The 22141-nt window shown below is 43.4% G+C and overlaps 1 protein-coding gene across 2 annotated transcripts in view; it reads left to right on the top strand.

Annotated features, from left to right (window-relative positions):
* Positions 1-18455, top strand: part of SNX7 (sorting nexin 7) — a 58537-nt gene extending 40082 nt beyond the window's left edge. For both annotated transcript variants that reach the window (XM_066624258.1, XM_066624259.1), the window contains one exon: positions 18032-18455. In XM_066624258.1, the coding sequence (XP_066480355.1) occupies positions 18032-18112 (81 nt within the window). In that variant the 3' untranslated portion in view covers positions 18113-18455. The remainder of the gene's footprint in view (positions 1-18031) is intronic.
* Positions 18456-22141: the final 3686 nt, after the last annotated feature.

Here is a 22141-nt window from a genome sequence, read left to right on the forward strand (position 1 = left end):
CATCTTTTCTATTGGACCAGCTGCGAAGCCCCTAATAACAGTATGATAAGCACAAATTACGAAGTTAGAGCATTTCCCACCCTTTCTCTACATGTGAGAAAAAGTTTTACCTGCTAAATTTCTGTGCGTCAGGCTGCTTTTGAAGGTGGGGACAATAGTTAGCAATCCTAATCGAAGGGCACTTGTGTTCTGTTTCCTAAAAGCACTTTTGGCTCTCATGGGTCATTGTAAGGAGGAGTGAAAAAAAGAAAATACTAAAAATAGCCTTTTGCCTAACTAGCAATGGCAGCTTTTGTTTAAGAGCTTACAACTTATCTCACACGTCAGTATGCTCAAAAGAGTAAGAAAGCAAATGCATTTAAAATTAATCTCTTATTTAACAAATGAAGGATTTTGTACTAGTATTAAAAGCCAGAAAAAGGGGCAGTTTAAATATTATTTATTCAAATAATACTTCAGATATTATCTTCATTACAAGTGCACTCCATAGAGGGGCATCTTCTATTCCTTTAATATATAAGTATGCAGGAAACTGCTTTATATGGAGTCAGACCATTGGTTCCTTTCGCTCAGTGTTGTCTACACCAGGGGTCTCTAAACTGCAGGCCATTGCATTGAGAAAAAGTCTTCCCCATCCTGCATTGTGCTTTCTGTTCCGCTGCTGCTTCTTATCTTTCTGGCTGATCTTGTAAGAAAGTCGTGCCAGGCAGCCACTTCCGCCACAAATCAGAATGCAAAGCCTGCTGGGGCTTTGAACAGCAGAAGTGGCTGCCCTCCACAACTTTCTGACAAGATCAGCTTGAAAGATCAGAGGCAACAGCCCAGAATGAAAATCACCGCTCAGGACAGGGAAGAGGTTTTCCTGGTACCAGAGCTGGCCCATGGGTGCTCTGCCACAGAACTGTGGCCCCTCCCGAGTAGCAAGAAATTTTGGCACCTGCCAAGGACCCAAAACACGAAAAACATCCATGGTTCACCTCACTGCTGCATTGGATTGTATGCCAGATGTGAAATTCTGAAGTCCAATATTATTCTCTTTGGAAAGGACATTGAATAAAGGATACCTTTGAACAAATGAGTTTACCATATAAATAAAAGCTCTTTTTTCCAACAGTGTTGCTGAAAAAGTACTTTAGTGCTTATGGTTGACTGCACTTTATTAATATATTTTTAAAGCAGTCACTGTTCCTTCTAATAATCTCCTTTGCATCTATTTTTTTTTTAAATGTAGTTGTTTTCATTTGACTTGTTGTGTCCTGAATTCATGGATCATTTTAACGGAACATAATTGGAAAGACAGAGCTCTTGATGATCAGGGTTGCTTAATTAGCCTGAGAGGGGTGAGGGGGCATTGACAGCCTGCTGTTAGACATCAAGATAAAAAAACGCTGTCTGAAATTGGGAGGTTTGCTTTCCCTTGACATCTCTTCAGCCCCTTTCTGTCCTCACGTGACTTCTGGATTTTGCATCAGATACATGTCCCCAAACTCTTCTGCTGCAAAAATAATAGACTATTTGCAGACGGGCCACTTTTTTCCCTTATAGGGAAAGTCCCTTAGTCCTCTCCAGGTCTCCCTAGGAAGAGAAAATGTGTTGGGGCAATGGAAGTTCCCGTGGTCCTCCATTATGTGGAGCAGGGTTCTGAATGTTTGTTCCTGACTTCTGCAGTCAAGCCAAATGTGTGTGAAACCTAACAGTCTGGCCAGTGACCATTTGCTCTACACAGGAACATGACATCTCTGTACACTTCTGCCCCTACACTCTCTAAACAAGAACGAATACCTAGCATCTCTCTTCAGTCCTAGAACCTCTGAAAGCAGCGCTCAGGAAAACACATTAGTTTGATCTGATAATAGGTTTTCCTTGTCTATAGGATAGATGTTCTGTTTAGGCATCCTTCATCACACTTCTGAGAACTTATTCATTTATTCTAATCTTCTACCAAGAAGTCAGTAAGGGAGGGGGAAATATATGAAAGTGACTCTTCTTCCAGGTTAAGTAGTGATTTGACCCTCAGTTCAAACCCAGCACTTTTTACACTACCCCAAAATGGTGAATACTGATAATAAACTTGGCAATTAAGGGCACAATCCTAACCAACTTTCCAGTACTGATATAGCTGTGGCAGTGGGGCATGTGCTGCATCCTGCATTTGGGGAATGGTCATAGAGACCTCCTCAAGGTAAGGCAATGTTTGTTCCCTTACCTCGGAGTTGCATTGTCCTTAACTCGGTGCTGGAAAGTTGGTTAGGATTGCGCCCTAACTCACCTGCAGTTATGAAATCACACACCCATATACTCTCTCTCTCTCTCTCTCTCTCTCTCTCTCTCTCTCTCTCTCTCTCTCTCTCTCAAAAATTGTTGCAGAGAAGGAACTTCTGAAGAGCCAGAAGTCAGGAAAATCATTGATTGCTGCTTTCATCTTTCCTTAAGAGCTCAGAACACATCTATCTTGATAATGCTACAACAGCCCTATAATGTAGACTAATATTATCCCCATATGACTGAGCTGAGAGAACCATTACTTGCTTACAAGACCCTAATGGCTGAAGTGACATTTGTATCTGTAACTTCTTGGTTCATTCAGGCTAAAATCCTATACACCTTACTAGAGAGCAAGCCCCACCGAACACAGTGGAACTTTTTTCTGAATAAATGTGCATAGGATTGCACTGCTGTTCTCCTAAAAATGATACTGTACTTCCACTTGCATGGTGGAGCTAAATGTATACAAAACCATGCATGTTAGCCTGGATGGAATTTGGTCTTACTGTGGCACTCAGTACAATCACCTCCAAGTGTGAGAACCTGTTCCTTCACTTTTCATGACAATGCAACCCACAGAGATAAAGCTCCTTATTAAGCTGTACAAGTCATTCTAAAATGTCATTTCTCCTTGGTTAAGATCAGGGTAAAGATGTGACCTTAGAGTTGTACACAGCCTTTCTAAGGGTTTTTTTTCTTTTGCCTGAGGATTTTCGCTGTCAATCTGTCGAGCCCCATTTAGCTCGTATATAAGAACATGTCTTATCCTTCTTAAGCCAGATTAATGCTGTCACTGTATGAAGTGTTTCTTCAGAGTTTTACCTGTGAATTGGTCAGTACTGAGAAGAATGGTTGAAAATGAGCTGCAGAGCTTGATGTGCCTTGTCGCTTTATGCGTTGCTGTTGGATAGAGAGGATTTGTGTTGGTGTTACACCAGGGGTGCTCAAAGTTTTTGGCAGGAGGACCACAACATCTCTCTGACACAGTGTCGGGGGCTGGGGGGAAAAAAAGAATTAATTTACATATCAAATTTGAATAAATTTACATAAATGAATATATTAGAGAGGGAAAATGAATGAATGAAATCAATCCAGTTTATGATCTCATTCACCCTAATAAGGGAGGGGAGATCTTCCATACTTTCACACACATACACCCACCTGCTCACCTGCCCCCTCGCCCTCCCTCCTTACCTCCCTTGTTTGCTTGGGCTGCCTGCCTGCTCGCCCAGTTGCATGCCTGCCCGCCTGCCTGCCTGCCCACCTAACCGCCCTTCCTCACTAGCTAGGGCAGCATGTGCTGCTGCCTGCCTGGCCAGCAACCCAACCAGCCCTTCCTCCCTCAGAGACATGTGCTGCAGGCTGGGCTGCGCTCCCTCGAGGGGGATCTCTCTCTCTCTCTCCCTCTCCCTCTCCTGCACTCCCCTGGCTCAGGTTGTGGGAGAGGAGGGGAGCCAAGCCCAGCTGAGCGGAGCCCAGCCCAGCCCAGCCCATGGACAAGTCAGGAAGAGACCAGTCAGCAAGCACGCAGGGTCTTTTATAGTGGGAAGTAACGCGAGACCTGCAAGTCTCACGTTACCTTCCCATTATGAAAAGCCCTGCTCATGCGCTGGGCTTGTCTTTCCTTCACTGCCACTGAGCTCAGCGGCAGCGAGGGAAAGCAAGGCGCGGAGCTCCTGCGGCAGGCCAGTGCAGGCTGGGGTGAGGGCCAAGTGCCCATTGGAGATGGGGAGGCCCCCTGGGGGCCGGATGGGGACCCGCAGCAGGCTGCAAATGGTCTGCGGGCTGGGGTTTGGGCACACCTGTGCTACACCAATGAAGCCCTCTCCAGAGTGTTTTTCTAATGTACATATGTATCTGCTACCATAGCCTCAATAGACTCTGAAGAAGCCAAAAGAAGGCAGGAAACATGCCAGGAGACATGCCATGGACCAGCAGCCAATGGGTCGTGGACCGGCAACCAGTCCACTGACCACGGTTTGAGTAGCACTGCCTTAAAATATATTTGGTAGTCTCAAGACCACTCACAGAACAGAGGGCCATCCGCATCCCATTAAACTTTGTGACGAACATCTCATTAACTTTAATTAGAGTTGTCAATTAAATAAAGAATTGTCAGTTTCATCAATCTGTGAAGAGGCAGGTGCTTTCAGCTGTTAAACTTAAGAACGTGGTTAGATTATCCAAACCTCAGTAGGATTGTCTTGGTCTTTTTGAATTATTGAAGCTAGTGTAAGATAACTTAGAATCTTTAATAAACACTGCCACTCAAGGTCATTTGTAACACTTTTCCTTTTCATTCCCTTTTGTAGCAACATAACAAAACAGCCTCAAATTATACAATGCCCTTGACTCACATTCCTGTCAATTTAAAAGCAGACCTCAAACTAGCACTAAGGGCCCAATTCTATCCAACTTTCGAGTGCTGATGCAGCTGCAGTGCAGCCCCAATATAAGGGAACAAACAGTCCCTTGAGGTGGCCTCTGTTCTCCTCACTGGTGGATGCAGTGCACACCCTGTTGGCACAGCTGCATCAGTGCTGGAAAGTTGTATAGGTTTGGGCCCAAGGTCCGTTTTGCAGATAACATCACGCTAGTTACTACCCCATTGAAATTATTGGCCTGCCTACCCATAACATATCTAAGAGACATGTTGTATTGGAGACATGTTGTATCAGGAACCATTGGAACCTGAACAAGAAGCCCATAAATCAGCCATTTTCAACCACTGTGCTATGGCACACTGGTGTGCCGCGTATGGTCTGCAGGTGTGCTGCAGAAGTTTGGGGGAGGATCATTTGTTAATAGGGCCACTGGGGGATGCAAGCCCCTGCTTGTCAGTGCAGCGTGCCTTGTCAATTGTTAAAAAAAACGGTGGTGTTCCTTGACAATTTTAGTGCCTTTTCAGTGTGACATGAGATGAAAAAGGTTGAAAATCGCTGCCATAGATCTTTGCTCCTCCCCCACCTGGTAAGCCACTAGATTTACAAGTCACAGGGTTTCCTGGGTGGTGTAGTGTGTTGGTTTCAGAAGTGACTTTGCCCTTTCATGCCAACCATTTGTTCCTCTTGACCTGGAAAGGCTTCCAGATGAAATCAGCATTTTGCATGAGCAACCATATTCTCCATTGTTGGGCTTCAGCTTCTGACCTGTGATTTAATTCTCAAGTCTAATAATGGCTGCCCACAACCCACCGTTGATACATTGAAGGTCTGGAAGCAACGAGATGTGAAGCAAGAACCAACAATTATCTTAGAAAAGTTTCCCTAACCAATAACTTGGTCATACTTCTATCATACAAGTGGGTGTGCAAAGATCTTGCTACCAGGATACTGGAACAATACATGAGTTGAAATGGGTTTTAATTACAATCATTTTTTAAAATTGCATGATCCTAGATTTGAAGTCTGCCAGGTAGGCTGCAGCAGCAAATATGTTTTTGGAATTGTTGTATCACAGTGTTTCTTTGAGAGCTTACTCAGATTTAGCAGCATGATGGAAGTAGTAGTTCAGGACAAGGGATTCAAAATGCTTTCATAAGTGAAGAGGTGAATACATTTTTTTTGTCACAGTGATGGCTTTTGCAGCTCTCAGCACAGAAACCTAATTCCACCTTGATCCCTTCCATTTTATGAGCAGCAGTGCATGAATCATAGGAAAACCAGTAGGTCTGTGATTGAGCATGGGCTTTCTCTGTACAAAGCCAGGAGATTAACTGCTGGCTTCTCCACTTCAAGGAACTCAGGTAGCAGAGCTGGTAAGATGCTGTAATCGACAACCTGCAGAACCACTGCCAATCACAGTGGGGTGGACACTCTGAGGCTACAAGGATCATTGCTTTGAATCTGTATAAGACAGTACCTTCTGTCTAAAGAAAGTGCTTTCTAAGCTATTTACATTATCTATGGAAAAATGTGTTTCTTTTTAAAATGCACAATAGATCCAACATATCTGAGGGCATATCTTCACAGCGAGCGGCTGTATTCTTGCATTAGCAATGCATCTGGAGCTTTGGTCTGTCTGTACACATGGCTGACTGGGAACTACTGAGGGATCAGTACGGGTTATGCAGCCTGTACAGCTGGCTTCCCACTTTTTACACTGTGTGCTCAAATGGGAAAAGCATGACATCTTTCTAGAGTTGTGTCTTGTGTTCCTGGCTGGGTACAACAGTGCCCAAACAAGTGGCATGCAGACTATCTCTTGAAATAACTTCAAAGGCAACTTAAAGCCCAATTCTGTGCCAGGCTGGGCTGCTGGCCATAGTGCTTTGCAACAGCAGAACTCAGTACTGCTGTCTCAGAATGGCTGCTACCCATGTGATATTCATGTTTTTTAGTTATTGTTTTTTTCAAAGGAAATTACTAGAATCCAATTCCCATATAGGGGAATCAACATGGAAGACTATGAACATTACTAGTGGCTTCAGCCTAGTGTTGTGGGCCTGAATGGTCAAGGTCAGAAGCTCCCAGGCCTCTGTTATGGGGAGATGATGATGGCTCAGGGATAGCATACCTCTTGTACATGCAGAGGGTCCCAACTTCGATCTCTGGCGTCCTCAGGTAGGGCCTATGAAAATTCCTATCTGAAATTCCTATGGAGAGCCACTGTCAGTCTGCATTGGCAATACTAATGGACCAATGATCTAATTCAGTATGGGGCAGCTACCTATAATTGGACACTTTGCAGGACCAAAAGGGAATGCAGTCATGGAAGCTGTTTTCCTCCTGTACGTCGAGTGCTGGATTGAGAGAGCAGAATAAAGCTCTTTTCCATAATGTAGGTTGACAAGAGTTATTTCATTTTTTTGTGTATCATTGGAAGAATGGCTAAGCTGTTGTTTTATCATTTTTCTCTCAGTTAAGGCCTATATGTCAGTGATACTGTTTGCCTCCTGAATAAGCAGCTGAAGATATACCAGACTTTTTCTGTGTTATTCTTTTAGAGGCTTAACAGTGCAGGTATTGCTCCAAGACAGTGGTTCCCAAACTTTTTCGACTAGTGGCTCCCTTGACCTACTGGGTTATTGGCTGGGGCTCCCCATTAGGACTACAATCCTATACATTGTATAGGGCAGCTGGTTTTTCGCAAGAATTCTGCGGCTCCCCTGACTGGTTTCCGAAGCTCCCCAGGGAGCCACAGCTCAGAGCTGGGAACCACTGCTTTAAGAGATTGGCACTATTTCTATGTTATATATTTCACTGCATTTGTAAAAGGGGTCTTTCTTGACCCTGGTTGCTGATCACACAAGTGCACATGGATCAACTAATTAAAAAAAGGTCCACAGAAATAACTTTGCCTGTGTGGCACCATGAAAGAAGCAAGAAGGTAGGATTGATTCACAGAACAGAATCTAGACTGGGGTGGGATACTGGGAGCCCACAATCCAGATCTGCCCCAGAGATCTAGCAGGAAAGAGTTGAAATTATTATCAAGTTTATGTGGAATGAGCCTAGTTAGAATGCACTGGGCCATCTAATAATGAAGCAGTGCTAACGATTGGTATGAATCTGACCAGCCCCTTGCATGGGAGACCACTCAAGAGCCAGATGAGAGCAGGTTGTAAATGTGTTTTGTTTTGTTTTTTAAAATGTATTTTTAAAAAGAGTAACTAAGAGGTTGTTAAAAAAAAATGCCCACAGAAGCAGGGTAGGAAAAGAAAAGTTGTTTTCAAAAATTGTGATAGTGAGAGATCTTTGACATTGTTCCATTTAAGATTTATATGTAATGCTCCAGCTCTGCAGTGCCTAAGCTCCATGAGTGTGAAGTTTATAACTTCTGGATTTTATAAACTATATTATAGAGGTTGCTTGCCTGTAAAGGTGTCAGATTGTTTCATAAAATACACACTTCTGGCTCCCAGACTAGAGTTCCCTAATACTGTGTACGCTTTACAAAGAGCAAGTCCCATTGAACACAAGGGGACTGACTTTTACATAGACGTGCATGGGCTGGCGCTATATGAATATCAAAGCTGGAAATTTGACCATAGTACATTATATGACTTAGAACCCAATGTTATCCTTCTTTTCACCAAAAATGCCCCCTTACTTCTCTATAAGCCTCTAACCCCCAATGGGTCTTCTTAGACCTGTGCTAGCAATTTCACTAATGCATGTTTGAGGAGAGAAAGGGGGCGGGAAGACAGTAAAAATGGGGAAAAGGATTCAGCACGTGCCATCGCTTCCAGATCCACCCCCACTCGTAGCCTTCCCATCCCTGTCATGCCCCCTTCCCACCCAGTTTCGCCCCTTCCCACCTTCGTTCCACCCTCCTCCTGCCTCTCCCACTTTCTTACCTGCTGTGGCAGGCAGCAGGCGAGCTGACGACAGCCTTCCTACCAGCATCCCAGCAGTGCATGACTCAGCACACTGATGGCAGGTGCTTTATGACTGCTTATCAGCAGTCTCCAGCAGTGGAACACATTTCAACCAGAGCCCATAGAATTGGGCTGTTAGAGATACCGTGATGTGTGCATAAGGATTCCCAGGTTGGGGTCCTTAAAATGAAAGTAATAAAAGCACAGTGCTTGTTATGATATGCTAGCAAATGGTTAAAGCCTCAAGCAAGTTGTAGATGTGGTGGCCAACATTACACAAGCATCACAGAGAGTTAACAATGCCAAAAAATAATTTACTGTTTTGTAAAAGGAAAAGAAAGGGTCAACCTTGCCACCAAGAAACATGGCAAGGTTCTGGCCTGATTCATACATACATGTTCCTACCTTAATGGCTGTAGCATTAAGCATTTAGTATGTAGTCTCATCCGTGTACAAGGCCCCTGACGGAATAACCTCAGCATAGCCAACAGGCCCCTGCTTTGAAGATCTATCATTTATGAATGAACCTTCACAGATCAAACACCACAGATGGAACTTCCATGTCACTTTAAAACACAATGGAATCTGTTCATACATTCAGTTGCTATTCATGTGTTGAATCATCACATGAGTAGATATCAAGTGCTGTGCATGCATTGTGAATGATCCCTCAGTGGCTGCATAGCAGGTGCCTGTTTTTGTCCCCGAACACATGAAGGGAATTATAAAAACACGGATACGCAAATACAACTTGTTTGACAATCAAAAGAGCAGCATGCTGTTCACCAACCAGCAGGTAACCAGCACTATTGTGCTTGTACTATCATGTATCAGCAGGGCCTCTCTTGCAAGAAGAACAGATGAGTTTTATGCTGCTCTCCATAGTGCTCCATCTCTATAATGTTTAATTCATCATTTTAGGGGATGGCTTCATTAGTAATCACATCATCCCGCTTGAGGAGGGGGTGTATGGCCAGAGTGTGTAAAGCAGCTTAACTGAACTGGAAATCAGTAGCGCTTAAAAACACTTATCTTTATATGGTGTTGATTGTATGTGCTGTTGATTTCAGTGGGAAAGGGTGAGCACTGTAGCACGGAACCAGAAGGGGGGTGCACAGCCGCTAAAAAGAATCAGCTTCAAAACAGGGAGCTTGTTTGTTGCATTTGTTACTGTTATTGAGAATGTTTCTATTCCACTTTTCAACCAAAAAGAGCGAACAAAGTGGTTTATGCCACAAAATGAATGAAAGGATATATTTGTGTATTCCTCTAAGGGTGGCCTAAATGAAGCTTAGGTTGACAGACAGTGACTGACCCAAGGCCATCTGCTAGTCTTCCTGCCTAAGTGAGGATCTGAACGGAGATCTCCCTAGTCAAATATTCTAACCGAATATTCCAATATTCTGCACAACATTGTTAAATTCACTTCAGGGGGACTGTCGCTTCATAGAAAATATCCAGTAGGTGCTTGTGACCCTCTCACAACCAGCAGTGACACAGAAAACACAACACAATAGCCACACAGTGGAAGGAATGCATTATGCTTTTTCATAACTTTGAGAAAATGCCTGCAGTGTCAATGAAATATGGAGCTATGCATAACAAAGTAAAAAAAACAAAAAAACAGTAGTATTTATTTTGTACACACACACACAAACACACACAAAACAATTGGTTGAACAGAAAGGCTCCAGGAGTGAGCAACCTCCAAACTGATAGATTGGTTATACTTATATACTGTATTTCAGACCAGACCTTGCACAAAGTTTTAAAACAACAATCCATCAGCGGCAGACTTGGGGCAGAGCAAATGGGGCAAAGGCTCCAGGCATTTGCGCTGAGCCTGCGCAACTTTAGGACCACGCAGGAAGCCACCTGAGCCTCCTGACGCAATCGGAAACCATACTTCCAGTTTTCTGTTTAAGACCATGGGGAAGCTTCAGAATGCTTCCATTCAGTCTTGGAATCATGTGAGGCTCCATTGTGCTAGGTAAGTATGGGGGTGGCTTTGCAAGGGGGGGAGGCTTCTAAATATCCAAAATTTATCAATGCAAAGTTGTCCTCTATAGATTCAAGTATTGACAGAATTAAAAGGTCCTCAATCCATTGAGAAATAATGGGAAGGCACGTATCTTCCCAACGTTGGGAAAAAGAGCAGTTGATAACTCAACCAGTGTTCCTATGGGTGATCACAGAATCACTTTTCTTTAAGATTTTCCAGAAGAGGTAGCCAGACGTCTGTCACAGGTGCTCTACATGTGAAGAATTACATTTTTGGCTAAAGGCATTTGGTTAGATGATATGTAAGGGGCAGATCAGTCCTTAACTATTCAGATGTCACAGCCTGAAGTAGGAACCCTCACGGTGAGATAGTGGGTCTTTTGTTTACTGTGCCACTACATTACCATAGGCAGATGACAGTGTGTGAAATCTACTGAGCCAAGGAGTCAGGTGACCAGAAAGAATCACTGTCACTCACTTCCTCCTATGCAAACTTCAGGACCTCTTCCACATCTTCCTTCTGAGCACACCTTCCTCAGTCTCTTAGACACCCTCACAGACATCTTCCTGTATTTGTCATATCCAGCAATTTCAGTGATAAACAGCGCAACTCTAATCTTTGGCTCTGCCAGTGCAGCAGCTGCCACACCAGCCTAGAGTTACACAAACATGCTATAAAGCATATTTGCGACTACTATAGAGCAAGCTACACCAGTGTGAAGGCCTTCACAGCCTGCTGGTGCTGTATCCAAAGGAAAGGCCACTGGTGGTGAGTATTCCTTCAAGTGTCACTTGGGTGGGGGAAGGGTGGAACGAAGCAGGGGAGGGGTGGAATGGGGGTCACAGGCCAGAGAGGGAGACCGGATCAGTAGAGGAAGTTTCCACCATCCCTAATCCCCTTCCCGCACCTGGCAGCTTTAAACGGAGCTGCTTGGATTTGTGCCAGGGATTTAGCTGGTGCAGAGCCCCATGATAGTGAGTAGCCCCATTGGGAAGGCTGGGGAGTTGCACGGGAAAAATATCTCCTTACCCCAAGGAGACCTCCAGTCTGCGCCTTAACCTGCACTGGATATGGCGTAGGCCACTCAATCCAGCTTCTCCAGCACAGGTTAGGATTGGGATTCCCAGTGGGTCTTTGGTTTTACTGTGAGTCCCATAATATTTTCCCAGCACTCTCCATTGATAAATATGGGAGAAATATTTTTGTGGAACTCCATAATGTTCTGCTGGTAAACCTGTCAATTCCTGCCTCATTTCAACATGATTTGTATGCCAGGACCACCACAGTAGGAAGGTGGCAGCGCATACTGAAAAGCCAGTCACTATACCACAACCATCTGGATGGGCCAGGGACCAGCACAGGCTGGAGCCGCAAGCACTATATGGAGCGCATTACTATAGTCAGATGCACTGCATGAGCAGCTCACAAACCCATCCCCAAAATGAACACAATGTAAGCATAAACTAAATGCAAAGTGGTATTGGTTTAAACAACATTGAAAGGGCTTTCATTTGTCCCTGACAAAACATAGATTTCTAAATTAAAATCACAGTAAGTGGCTCATCTTTGAAGCGACAGTATAGCAAAGCCTTCCGGAGCAAAGATGCGAAGCCTCTTTTATTTGAATAAGTTATTCAGTTTTTAAAGCTTATTCTCATTTATGTAACCAAATGCGTGTTCCAAAATTCAGATGCTTCCGTGGCTTATTTTGTTGTCGGAGATCAGAGTGCTGTTCCAGCTGGCAAGATATATAATTAACCACACCAATACAAAAGTAGGTCTCTGTGCCTCAGGCTCTGGGCCTTTCTTCTGCAAAACATCAGCTGCAGAAGTGACATTACTTTTGAGACAGCATTTGAGTTGCTCTGAAATTATGTTATTCCCATCCCTTAGCAAGAAAAAAGGGGGTTGTTTCCAAATAAATGATGGTTAACACAAGCTAACCAGAGAGAGAGAGAGCGCGCAATGTTAAGAGGAGATTTAATTTATATGTGTAGGATTGGATTTGTAATTTAGAGTCTAATTACGCATAAAACTGTTATGGGTCACAAGGCAAAGATAACTACCCTAAAATGAAATGGCAAGTGTTTTCCTGAAATTGCACATTGCATCAGAGTACCACTGTAAGTCATAATATACAGTGTTGGCTTTAGGAAAAGGAAAAAAAAAAAAAAACACCCTAGAAAGTGTCTCAGTATTGCAGACAGCTGTGTGTGCAGTTCATTAGCAGATATGATAATTACACCATCATCATATTGGGAGCATTAACAGGGATCATGAAGCATTTAAGAATATGAAGTAATTTCTGCTCCTGTGCAGTGAACATTATGAATATCATGTAGGGCTGAGACCAGCAAAGCTTGGCCTATGGTTCATAAGAGCATTTGAGCCTCCCCACACGGATTTGATTCATTGGTCTCACTTGGCACTGGATGGCCTGCAGACAGTAAAAATTTAAGATCTGCACTACATGCTCAAGGTAGCATCATAATACCTTTGTTAATTAATCTGGAGTTTAGAAACACTCCTGTTTCTATTTCAAAATGTCTAGCACAGATTACAAGACCCATTTTGCCCATAAGCAAGCACTGAAAAGAGGGTGGGAATCCACTCTCTTGTTACACCATGGCCACCCTGAGAGGCTGCAGAGGACAGCATAACATAATATATGCAAGTTAAGTGACACTGAATATGTGCCATTGAATATCCTTCAGTTTTGGTGGCTGTAATCCTAAACATACTGGCAAGGGAGCAAGTTGCATTGACTAATTTGCACTGGAATATCCCTGGGAGAGAATGCAAAATCTTTATTTTGCGCCTCTGCTTCTTTATGCTGATGAGCTGCCCTTTTAATTCTGGCTTGGCATTGCTGCTACCACTCTTCTCCTGATGTGCAAGACTTGATCATGCCACAATAGCATCCAGAGGAAGGAAAAGAGAAGAAATTCTCTCTCCTTCCCACAAAGACTCATCTGCTGTCTAATTCCCACTGGCTCACCCTTATGGAAAGATGGAGGGCTGACAACGGGTGGAAAATTTGTCTGAACATAAGAAGAGCCTCGATAGATCACGCCAAAGGCTCATCTAGTCCAGCTTCCTGTATCTCACAGTGACCCACCAAATGCCCCAGGGAGTACATAAGACAACAGGCACAACTTGCGTCCTGGTGTCCTCCCCTGCTCTGGCAATCAGAGGCACCCTGCCTCTAAAACCAAGAGCTTGCACGTACCTACTATTGACTTGTAACCTGTAATGAACTTTTCTTCCAGAAATTTGTCCAATTCCCTCTTAAAGGCATCCAGGCAAGATGCCATCACTACTTCCTGTGGCAGAGTTCCCACAAACACTTTGGGTAAAGAAATATTTTCTTCTGTCTGTCCTAACTCTCCCAACACTCAACTTTCGTGGATGTCCCCTAGTTCTGGTGTTGTGTGAGAGGCAAAAGAGTATCTCTCTATCCACTCTGTCCATCCCCTGCATAATTTTGTATGTCTCAATCATGTCCTCCCTCAGGCACCTCTTTTCTAGACTGAAAAGCCCCAAACACTGTAGCCTTTCCTCATAAGGGAACCGCAACCCAGTAATCATTTTGGTTGCTGTCCTTTGCACCTTTTCCATCTCCACTATATCTTTTTTGAAATGTGGCACCCAGAACTGGATACAATACTCCAGGTGTGGACTTACCATCAATTTGTACAGTGGCATTACAATATTAGCTGTCTTATTCTCAATGCCTTTTCTAATGATCCCAAGCATGGAATTAGCCCTCCTCACTGCCACCACACGTTGGGTCGACACTTTCATCGAACTGTCCACAAGCACCCCAAGATCTGATCTGTCTCAGACAGCTCAGAACCCATTAACTCAGTGTTTCTCAAACTGTATGTTGGGACCCACTAGGTGGGTCACGAGCCAATTTCAAGTGGGTCCCCATTCATTTCAATATTTTATTTTTAATATATTAGACTTGATGCTATCATGGTATGTGACTGCATTTGGGGAAATGTTACAGACCTTTGTTTTTAACAAGCTACTATGTATATTATTTTAACAATGATAGTAAATGGGACTTACCCCTGGGTAAGTGTAAGTAGGTTTGCAGCCTGGGATTGTTAAAAATTTCCCTGCTTGATGATGTCACTTCCGGTCATGACATCACTTCCGGTGGGTCCTGACAGATTCTCATTCTAAAAAGTGGGTCCCGGTGCTAAATGTGTGAGAACCACTGCATTAACCTATATGTAAAGTTTTGATTCTTTGCCCCAATGTGCATGACTTTACACTTACTTACATTGAAACGCATCTGCCATTTTGCTGCCCAGTCTCCCAGTTTGGAGAGATCCTTCTGGAGCTCTTCACAATCTCTTCTGGTCTTCACTACTCGAAAAAATGTGGTGTCATCTGCAAACTTGGCCACCTCACTGCTTAGCCTTGCCTCCAGGTCATTTACAAACAGGTTGAAAATGATCTGAGCATAAACTTAAAATGATTCTTGATGCTCAACAAGTTTGGCTCTCCTCTTAGAAAGAGGATTCCAAGCTTCAAGAATTCTTTACCAAGCCCAGACTCAGCAAAATCCCCCAGCATCCCTAGATCTAACACAGAGGTGAACAAAAGGTAGACCGCTTTCTCTTGGAAGTTTCCTGGTCAATTTCTAGGGCTTCATCAAGTTGCTTGCTAGTTTCTGGGATTCTTGCAAAGAACACAGGGCTGGTTGGACTTTGCTTAGGTCCAACAAGGTTCTTTTCATGTTCTTAAGGAAGAATGCTTACTCCAGTACAGATTGGTTATGCTTTACTTGTTAAGAGATCTGGAGTACGGAGTCTCGCTTGTGGATTTAAGATGCACCGATGAACCATGGGAATTTTTCTTTAAAACAAAATAGTACACCACAGAAGAATGAAGTCAACCCACTCCAGTCACACAGGCACACTCTTGTCTCTTGCAGAACAGAAGGAAATGAAGTAATTAATCTGTGTTAAGAACGCACCTTCAAAAGAGCACTGTGTAACATTGCAGTGAATGTACAAATTCATTTGTCACATTTTATTTATCTGGCCACTCTGATTTCGTCTGCATTCATTGGACCCAATTTAGGAAAAGACAAACTTTTTTAATCTGAAAAGTTGAGGATGCCTTTTTATAAAAGTCATGACAAGCAATCAGCCTGTTCTCCCCTCTCTATCCTGCTCTCCTGCGAATATTGAATGGTGTTTATTACTATCATCATTTGAAAGTTGTGTGCTTTTGCTCTCCTGTGTTGCAGTGCAAAAAGGTTCTTGGATTCACACAGTCCCCTTGAAATGGGACCTCTGTTCTTTATCCCTTCACATAATCTCTGCTACTGTTGAATTTTATTAGTGCAAGGGAAACTCTCTAATGACTCAAGGCACGTAGAGCTTATTGCAGTAACTCTGGTCTGGCTTTATTTTGCTTTCAGTTCACTTGGCAGTGACTGTAGCTCATGGCTCACTTTTCTATTACTAGAGCTCTTCCTTTATTTAGCACTTGCTATTTACTTTTTCCATTTCAAGCACCTTTTTCGCTAGAATAGTCAGGCAGGAGAGGGGAGAAAAACACCTATCAATATGACTGTTGCAGACTTTCTGCATTCCCTTCATTCTGCAGTAATTTCATATGCATAGCCTCATTACCAGAAGGCACAAGGTTGTTCACCTTTGCTTATGAGGAATGACAAAAATGGAAAGGCCATTTCGCACATTACTCAGCTGCAAACTTAGGTTTGCTATCAAGAGTACAGTGAAAAGGAGCCAAACGGCTGCATAACATGCGTGCCTGTATGATTCAGTACTGTACATGGATGAACTTGCAATCCATGTTTGTTGCAATCATGTCTTACCTTTTGAGATGTCCACTTAAAATATCTTTGATGTGCTGCAAAACAATGTATGAATCTAAAGCTTAATTTAAAATGTCCTAAGAGTTCCCCAACCTTCCCGGGTTTTCCTGGCCCTCCTAATGCCTTCTAGGGGATTAAAACATCACTTCCAGTTTTCAGCTGAAAACCAGAAGTAATGTTTCTCAGCCGAAAACAGCCATTCTGTGGCCAGCCAAGGCAGATATCCACGGCCTCTGCGGGTCTCATAAGCCCCTCCAGAGGTGAGCACTGCTCCCCTCGCTTTTAGAGGGTCCAAAACACAGGGTCAGGCGTTCACTCGTATCTGTGGTTTCAGATATCTGTTGGGGGTTCTGGAACAGAATTCCTGCAGATAAGGCGGCACCCTTGTATACTGGTGTCTTCTCTCACCCCAGTCTTCAATTTCAGTTCAATTGAATGTTCAATCTTCAAGTTCAATTTATAGGTTCAATGCAGCTCCCACAGCACCCTAATAAGGCTTTGTATCCTGGCCGTGTAGGCATGGCCAATTTTTTGGTTCTCTCTCATCAGCTTGTTATATGTTCCTATCTTTTCCTGAATCCTACCATTTGGAATTCACTCTCACACCACTGCTAGCAAGCATGAATTGGGCCTTATTCTGTTTGAAGGAAATGTCATGTAGGTTATGATTCTATACACGTGTACTTGCTTCTTCCGCCTTAAAAGTCAGGGTCTTGAAGATGGAAGCATAAAGTAGATAAAGTCCTAGTTCATGGACAGTCAGTATGAAGCTCAGGCTACATAAGTGATATCACCACTAGAAATTTGGGACCTTAGATCTAGCTAAGTCACAGAATCAGGCTTCTAAGTTCTCCTGGCTACCTCTTCTGCAGAATTCTATCTACTCACAAGTTCAATAGACAAGAAGCAAGATCACCCAAAGGCAAGCAGAAAATGTAAAGTGTGTGGCACACATGCCAAAAAGTTTGGTTACCCCTCCCTCAGTATTTCAGTGCAACTAGTTTGTGCTGTAGCTAGATTGTTTTTCATAACTATTGTTATACTGTAGTGCAGGGGTGCTCACACTTTTTTGGCTCGAGAGCTACTTTGAAACCCAGCAAGGCCCAGAGATCTACCAGAGTTTTTTTTTTTACAATGTTCGCGCCATCGTAACATATAACATTTATGTGTACAATGTATGTTGGTGTACCTTGAGCCCCACTGAGTATAACAGGACTTACTCCTGAGTAGACATGCCTAGGATTAGGCTGTGAGGCTGCAATCCTAGCCACACTTACCTGGGAGTAAGCCCCATTGAGTACAATGGGCCTTACTCCCGGCGTTTCCTCCCAGAGGCACCTGAAGGGGGGGGTCGGCACTCCGTGATCTACTCATTTTGCCTCGCGATCTACCGGTAGATCGCGATCCACCTATTGAGTACCCCTGCTGTAGTGCCTCTTCTTATTCATTCCTGTGGTTCAGAAGTGGACATCAAATTTTGTTTTCATTAGGAAAAGATTATAATGCCTGTGTTGCAAAAATTATTTCATGCATGTCGAGGTGGCTGTCTAGGTTTGCAAAACTTACTTATCCAATTTGTTTCTAGTGCCTTGCTACCTGGGAGTCCTTCTTGACATCTCAAACAACCGATGTTTGCCTGGAAGAAAACTCTGAAGATCAGTCCTGACTTCTCAACACAAGGATCTCTCACCCATCTTCCTCGGAAATGTTGCTCTTGCCAACCAAAGAAGTGCTCTGTGTTTGAGATCAAATACAATTTAATCCACATAACTGTTAAGATTCAGTGACTCATGGAAAACAAGCCTATTGAAATCTCAGGTATTCCATCCTCCTGGACCATATTTTGGATCATAGTATATATATTGGGGGGGAGGGGAGGAAGGGATTTGGTTTGACTTTCAACAGTTTTTTGCATATATTTGTTTTCTGGAATATTCTGTAATTTGAATATAAAATATTTTAAACATGTAAAAATAGCTCAATTTTAATAAAAAAGTTAATAAGTAAAAATAGGAACAATTTGTCCTTTTTTGTGTTTTATATTGATTGACATATAGAGGACCCAGTTTTAGGGCCCAATCCTATCCAGCTTTCCAGCACTGATGCAGCTGCACTAAAGGAGTGTGTACTGCATCCTGCAATGGAGGATGCAGTCATGGAGGCTTCCTCAAAGTAAGGGAATGTTTGTTCCTTTACCTTGGGCCTGCATTGCACTGGAAAGTTGGATAGGATCGGACCCTCAGTTAGCTGTGGGGATTTTCCAAAACTTCCTAAAATACCCAAGTAAAACTTTTTTTTTAATTAGTAAGTGCATCACAATGAAGCTTTCTCTGCTAGATAAAAATGGAGGTTGCTAACTGCAGTTTCAGCACCAGTCTGCCAAGTCTGACACCAACAGAAGGTTTTAAGAAAAAATTAAGATTTCATGCAGGCTTCCTGCCTTCTTTCTTCTGAAACCATTTTGCAATGTTTGTGTATGTGTACACACATTCATAGTTATCTTCAAAGGAATGCATTATTTTTGAAACTGCTATTTTCTATGTGAATCATTTAACTAAGGGTGGTCTCCTCACACCTCCTTCCGGGAATAGAACACACTTTCATTCACTCATGGGTAGAGGGAGTTATCCTTGTTTTGCCCTTCACTCTGCAACCCTCTGCACCTTATACTGTCCAAAGGGTTCCCCAACCCTCTGGAGCTGCTGCCGAACCTTCCCCCTTCTTGGACCCGATCCACCCCTTTCCCCCATCACCACCCTGTCCTGCCCTGCCTACCTTCTTTTGCCTCTCCCACCATTCTATTTGACACTGGTGATCATCCAGTGGGTGCGGGAAGGCTCTGAAATGAGTTGTATGACTTCCATTCACTGCAAATGTAATGTGTCATTCACTGGTGGCTGGGCTCAATAGGATTGAACTGTAAGAAAGCTGTGTGTGATTTGACTAAAATTGGGGGGGGGAGTTCGGCTGGGGCATGTAGATTTCATTAAAGGCCCTCCCTGCCTCCTCTGCCCCAATAATTCAAGCACCGCAACCCTCCCTGGCTATTTCCTACTACCCTGGGATTTTTGTAGCTTAAACTAGAACTGGTCTTAAAACCACACGGCACTGCAGCATGCAAAGATATTCACATTTTCAAATTTGAGATTTGCTGTGCAAACGTTTCCGTTCCAGTAGGGACAACTAGTGAGTCTGATTCTCCTAGCACCTTTCCTCTGCCTGTAAGAAGTATATATGAATGTGACATTTTTGAAAAGACACTGAAGCGAAGCTTATTTGAAATGTGTGCCTAGTTTTATTTTTCTGATTCACGTTTCTGCTTTCATGATTCAGCAAACCTGTAAATTATGGAAAGAAGAATCCAGTTAGTAACCCACAAACACGAGACTCTTGCATATCACTATATTGCACGTTCTATAATTTTCATCTTTTCATCCTGGTGCATAAAATATGCCAGCCAGTTCTTGTTTTCATGATTCATTTATAGTGTTATTGGAAAGCTGCGAGAAGGTTCTTGTCATCAAACTGCCAATAACATTGTTTATATTGTGTGGCTGTATCTTTTATGGTTTCTCAGGAGTAATCTTTCTGACAACGTATTGCCTCTTTAGCCCTATTTCTGGAGATTCATTTTTCTCAACCATTGATGGGTGTTGACATTTGTCTTACCTTGGGCCACAGCAAACACCACACTTCCAAGAACCTTGTTAACACCCAAATCACCAATCAGTTTTTGTGGAAATAAATTTCTGTTCCATTCGTTTTGTTTAGATATCTGCAGGTCAGCAGTTTAAATGATTTTTTCTAATTATCCTGAGGCAGAAGCAAAACAAATTGAGATTGACCTCAGTGGGCTCTGCCACATGTATCCTGTCTCCATTACATGTTACAGAACTGGGTGTGGAACACAAAAAAAACAGTTGTGTACCTCCCTGAAAAATTTTGAATAACAAAATACCTATTGTGAGGCTAGACCAATAAGGCCAGGATATGGTGGCAGGGATGATGTGTGTTTGCATCCAGAGCACCAGAGAAAAAGGCAGAGTGCAGAGAAACTTACAGGTGGAGCCTGTTTATTCGCAGATTTTTCATCCACGGATTTGGCTCAGTCTCCCAGACCTGCACTGAGCCAGGTTCAGCTCCACCTGAATTCTGCACTCTGATCCCCTCTGGAGGACTTTCTGAAACCTGCAGTGGCATGACTGGCTCTAGGGTCTTCCCCGAACCTCCGAATGCCTTATGTGACAGAAAAGCTATTTTTTTGCCTCTCCAGGCCATTCTAAAGCCCGCAGAGGCAGCGGGTGGATGCACATTGCCTCTGCGGGCTTCAGAAAGCCCTCCAGAGGAGACGGGAGTGCAACTCCAGTCCCCTTCGGTGGGAGAAAGGGGTGGAAAATCACAGATTTGTTTAATTGCAATTTTCTGTATCAGTGAGGGTTCAGAGAACAGAACCTTTGTGGATACTGAGGCCTGTATTATAATAATTATAATACACCTATATTATACACCTGTATTATATCCTGTATACAATATATTATATTGTATATAATACACCTGTATTATATCCCCAGCATGTAAGTTCCTTGTCTGCGGAAGCCAGAATCTGGGCTGAATGAAAGGTTTGGTTACCACCATCACAGCGTCTCCAAGCGCACCATTCTACTTTCTCTCAGTGAACAGCTGCTATTTACTCCTACTGGTAAAATCAAAGGGGTGTGTGCCACTGCTCCAAGCAACTATAGTTTTTGCCCCTTCTCCAACATGTGTTTTTGCCCTGAGAAGCTAAGGGGAGTCACTGGAACCAAGTCTGCTTCTATCGGCTTAGCTCTGTCCTGCCATAGATCTAGCTATATAAAAGGTTCCCCACCTCCTTCCAACCCGCTATATAGTCTTACCTGCTCCAGCAGGTGTTCATGGGTCTGCCAGAATGCAGGAGGCCACTGAGTCCTCCCTGCCTGTGAGCCCGCTGTCCTCATTGACAGAGGCTACTTTACAGCAGCGGTAAAGCAGCCTCTACCAGTGCAAAAGCTAGTTATGCTGGCAGGGGAGGTGTGTGTATACCTCTGCTTTTCAACAAAACGTTCACAAAGCACTTTGCATAGTGCAAAGAATGAGAAAATGGTGCCATGTCCCAAAGGGGCTCACAATCAAAATAGAAGCACAAGGGCAAGACCAGGAATGGCAGCAGGGAGGCAAGGCCTCCATTTGGAGCTGTGGGGCCCAATTTTTGGCAGCACCCCAGGTTCACAGCCAAAGTCTGTAGAGTCTCCGAGAAATGAATAATAAACTTTATATCTTCATGGCAGAATGAAAAGCAATCCAAATGTGTGCTTAAAAAGTGCATGTGAGTAAATGGACCAAATGGATCTAAGCACATTTTAATATAAAATTGCATACATGTAGGCCTATAAGTAAGATGTATGTATTTGTCAAGAAGAGAGTGGATTATCTTAGCATGGGGGGGCCCTTAGGTGTGGGGCCCAATTAGGAACAATAGGATACTGTGCTGGTATAAAGAGGGACAATTGCTATCCCCTGCCAAGTATAAGAGCCACAACTTGAAAAGGTGTGTCTTTGCTTCAGATTCAGGCTTTTTCACCATTGTTATCAATCTGCTTTTCATAGGAGACAAGTAGCAGGCAGGGGAAGGTGAGTTGTGAAAAGGCGTAGCTGCACCCTGATGAGACCAAAGGAA

This window comes from Tiliqua scincoides, chromosome 4 (genome assembly GCF_035046505.1).
Source record: "Tiliqua scincoides isolate rTilSci1 chromosome 4, rTilSci1.hap2, whole genome shotgun sequence".
NCBI lineage: Eukaryota > Metazoa > Chordata > Lepidosauria > Squamata > Scincidae > Tiliqua > Tiliqua scincoides.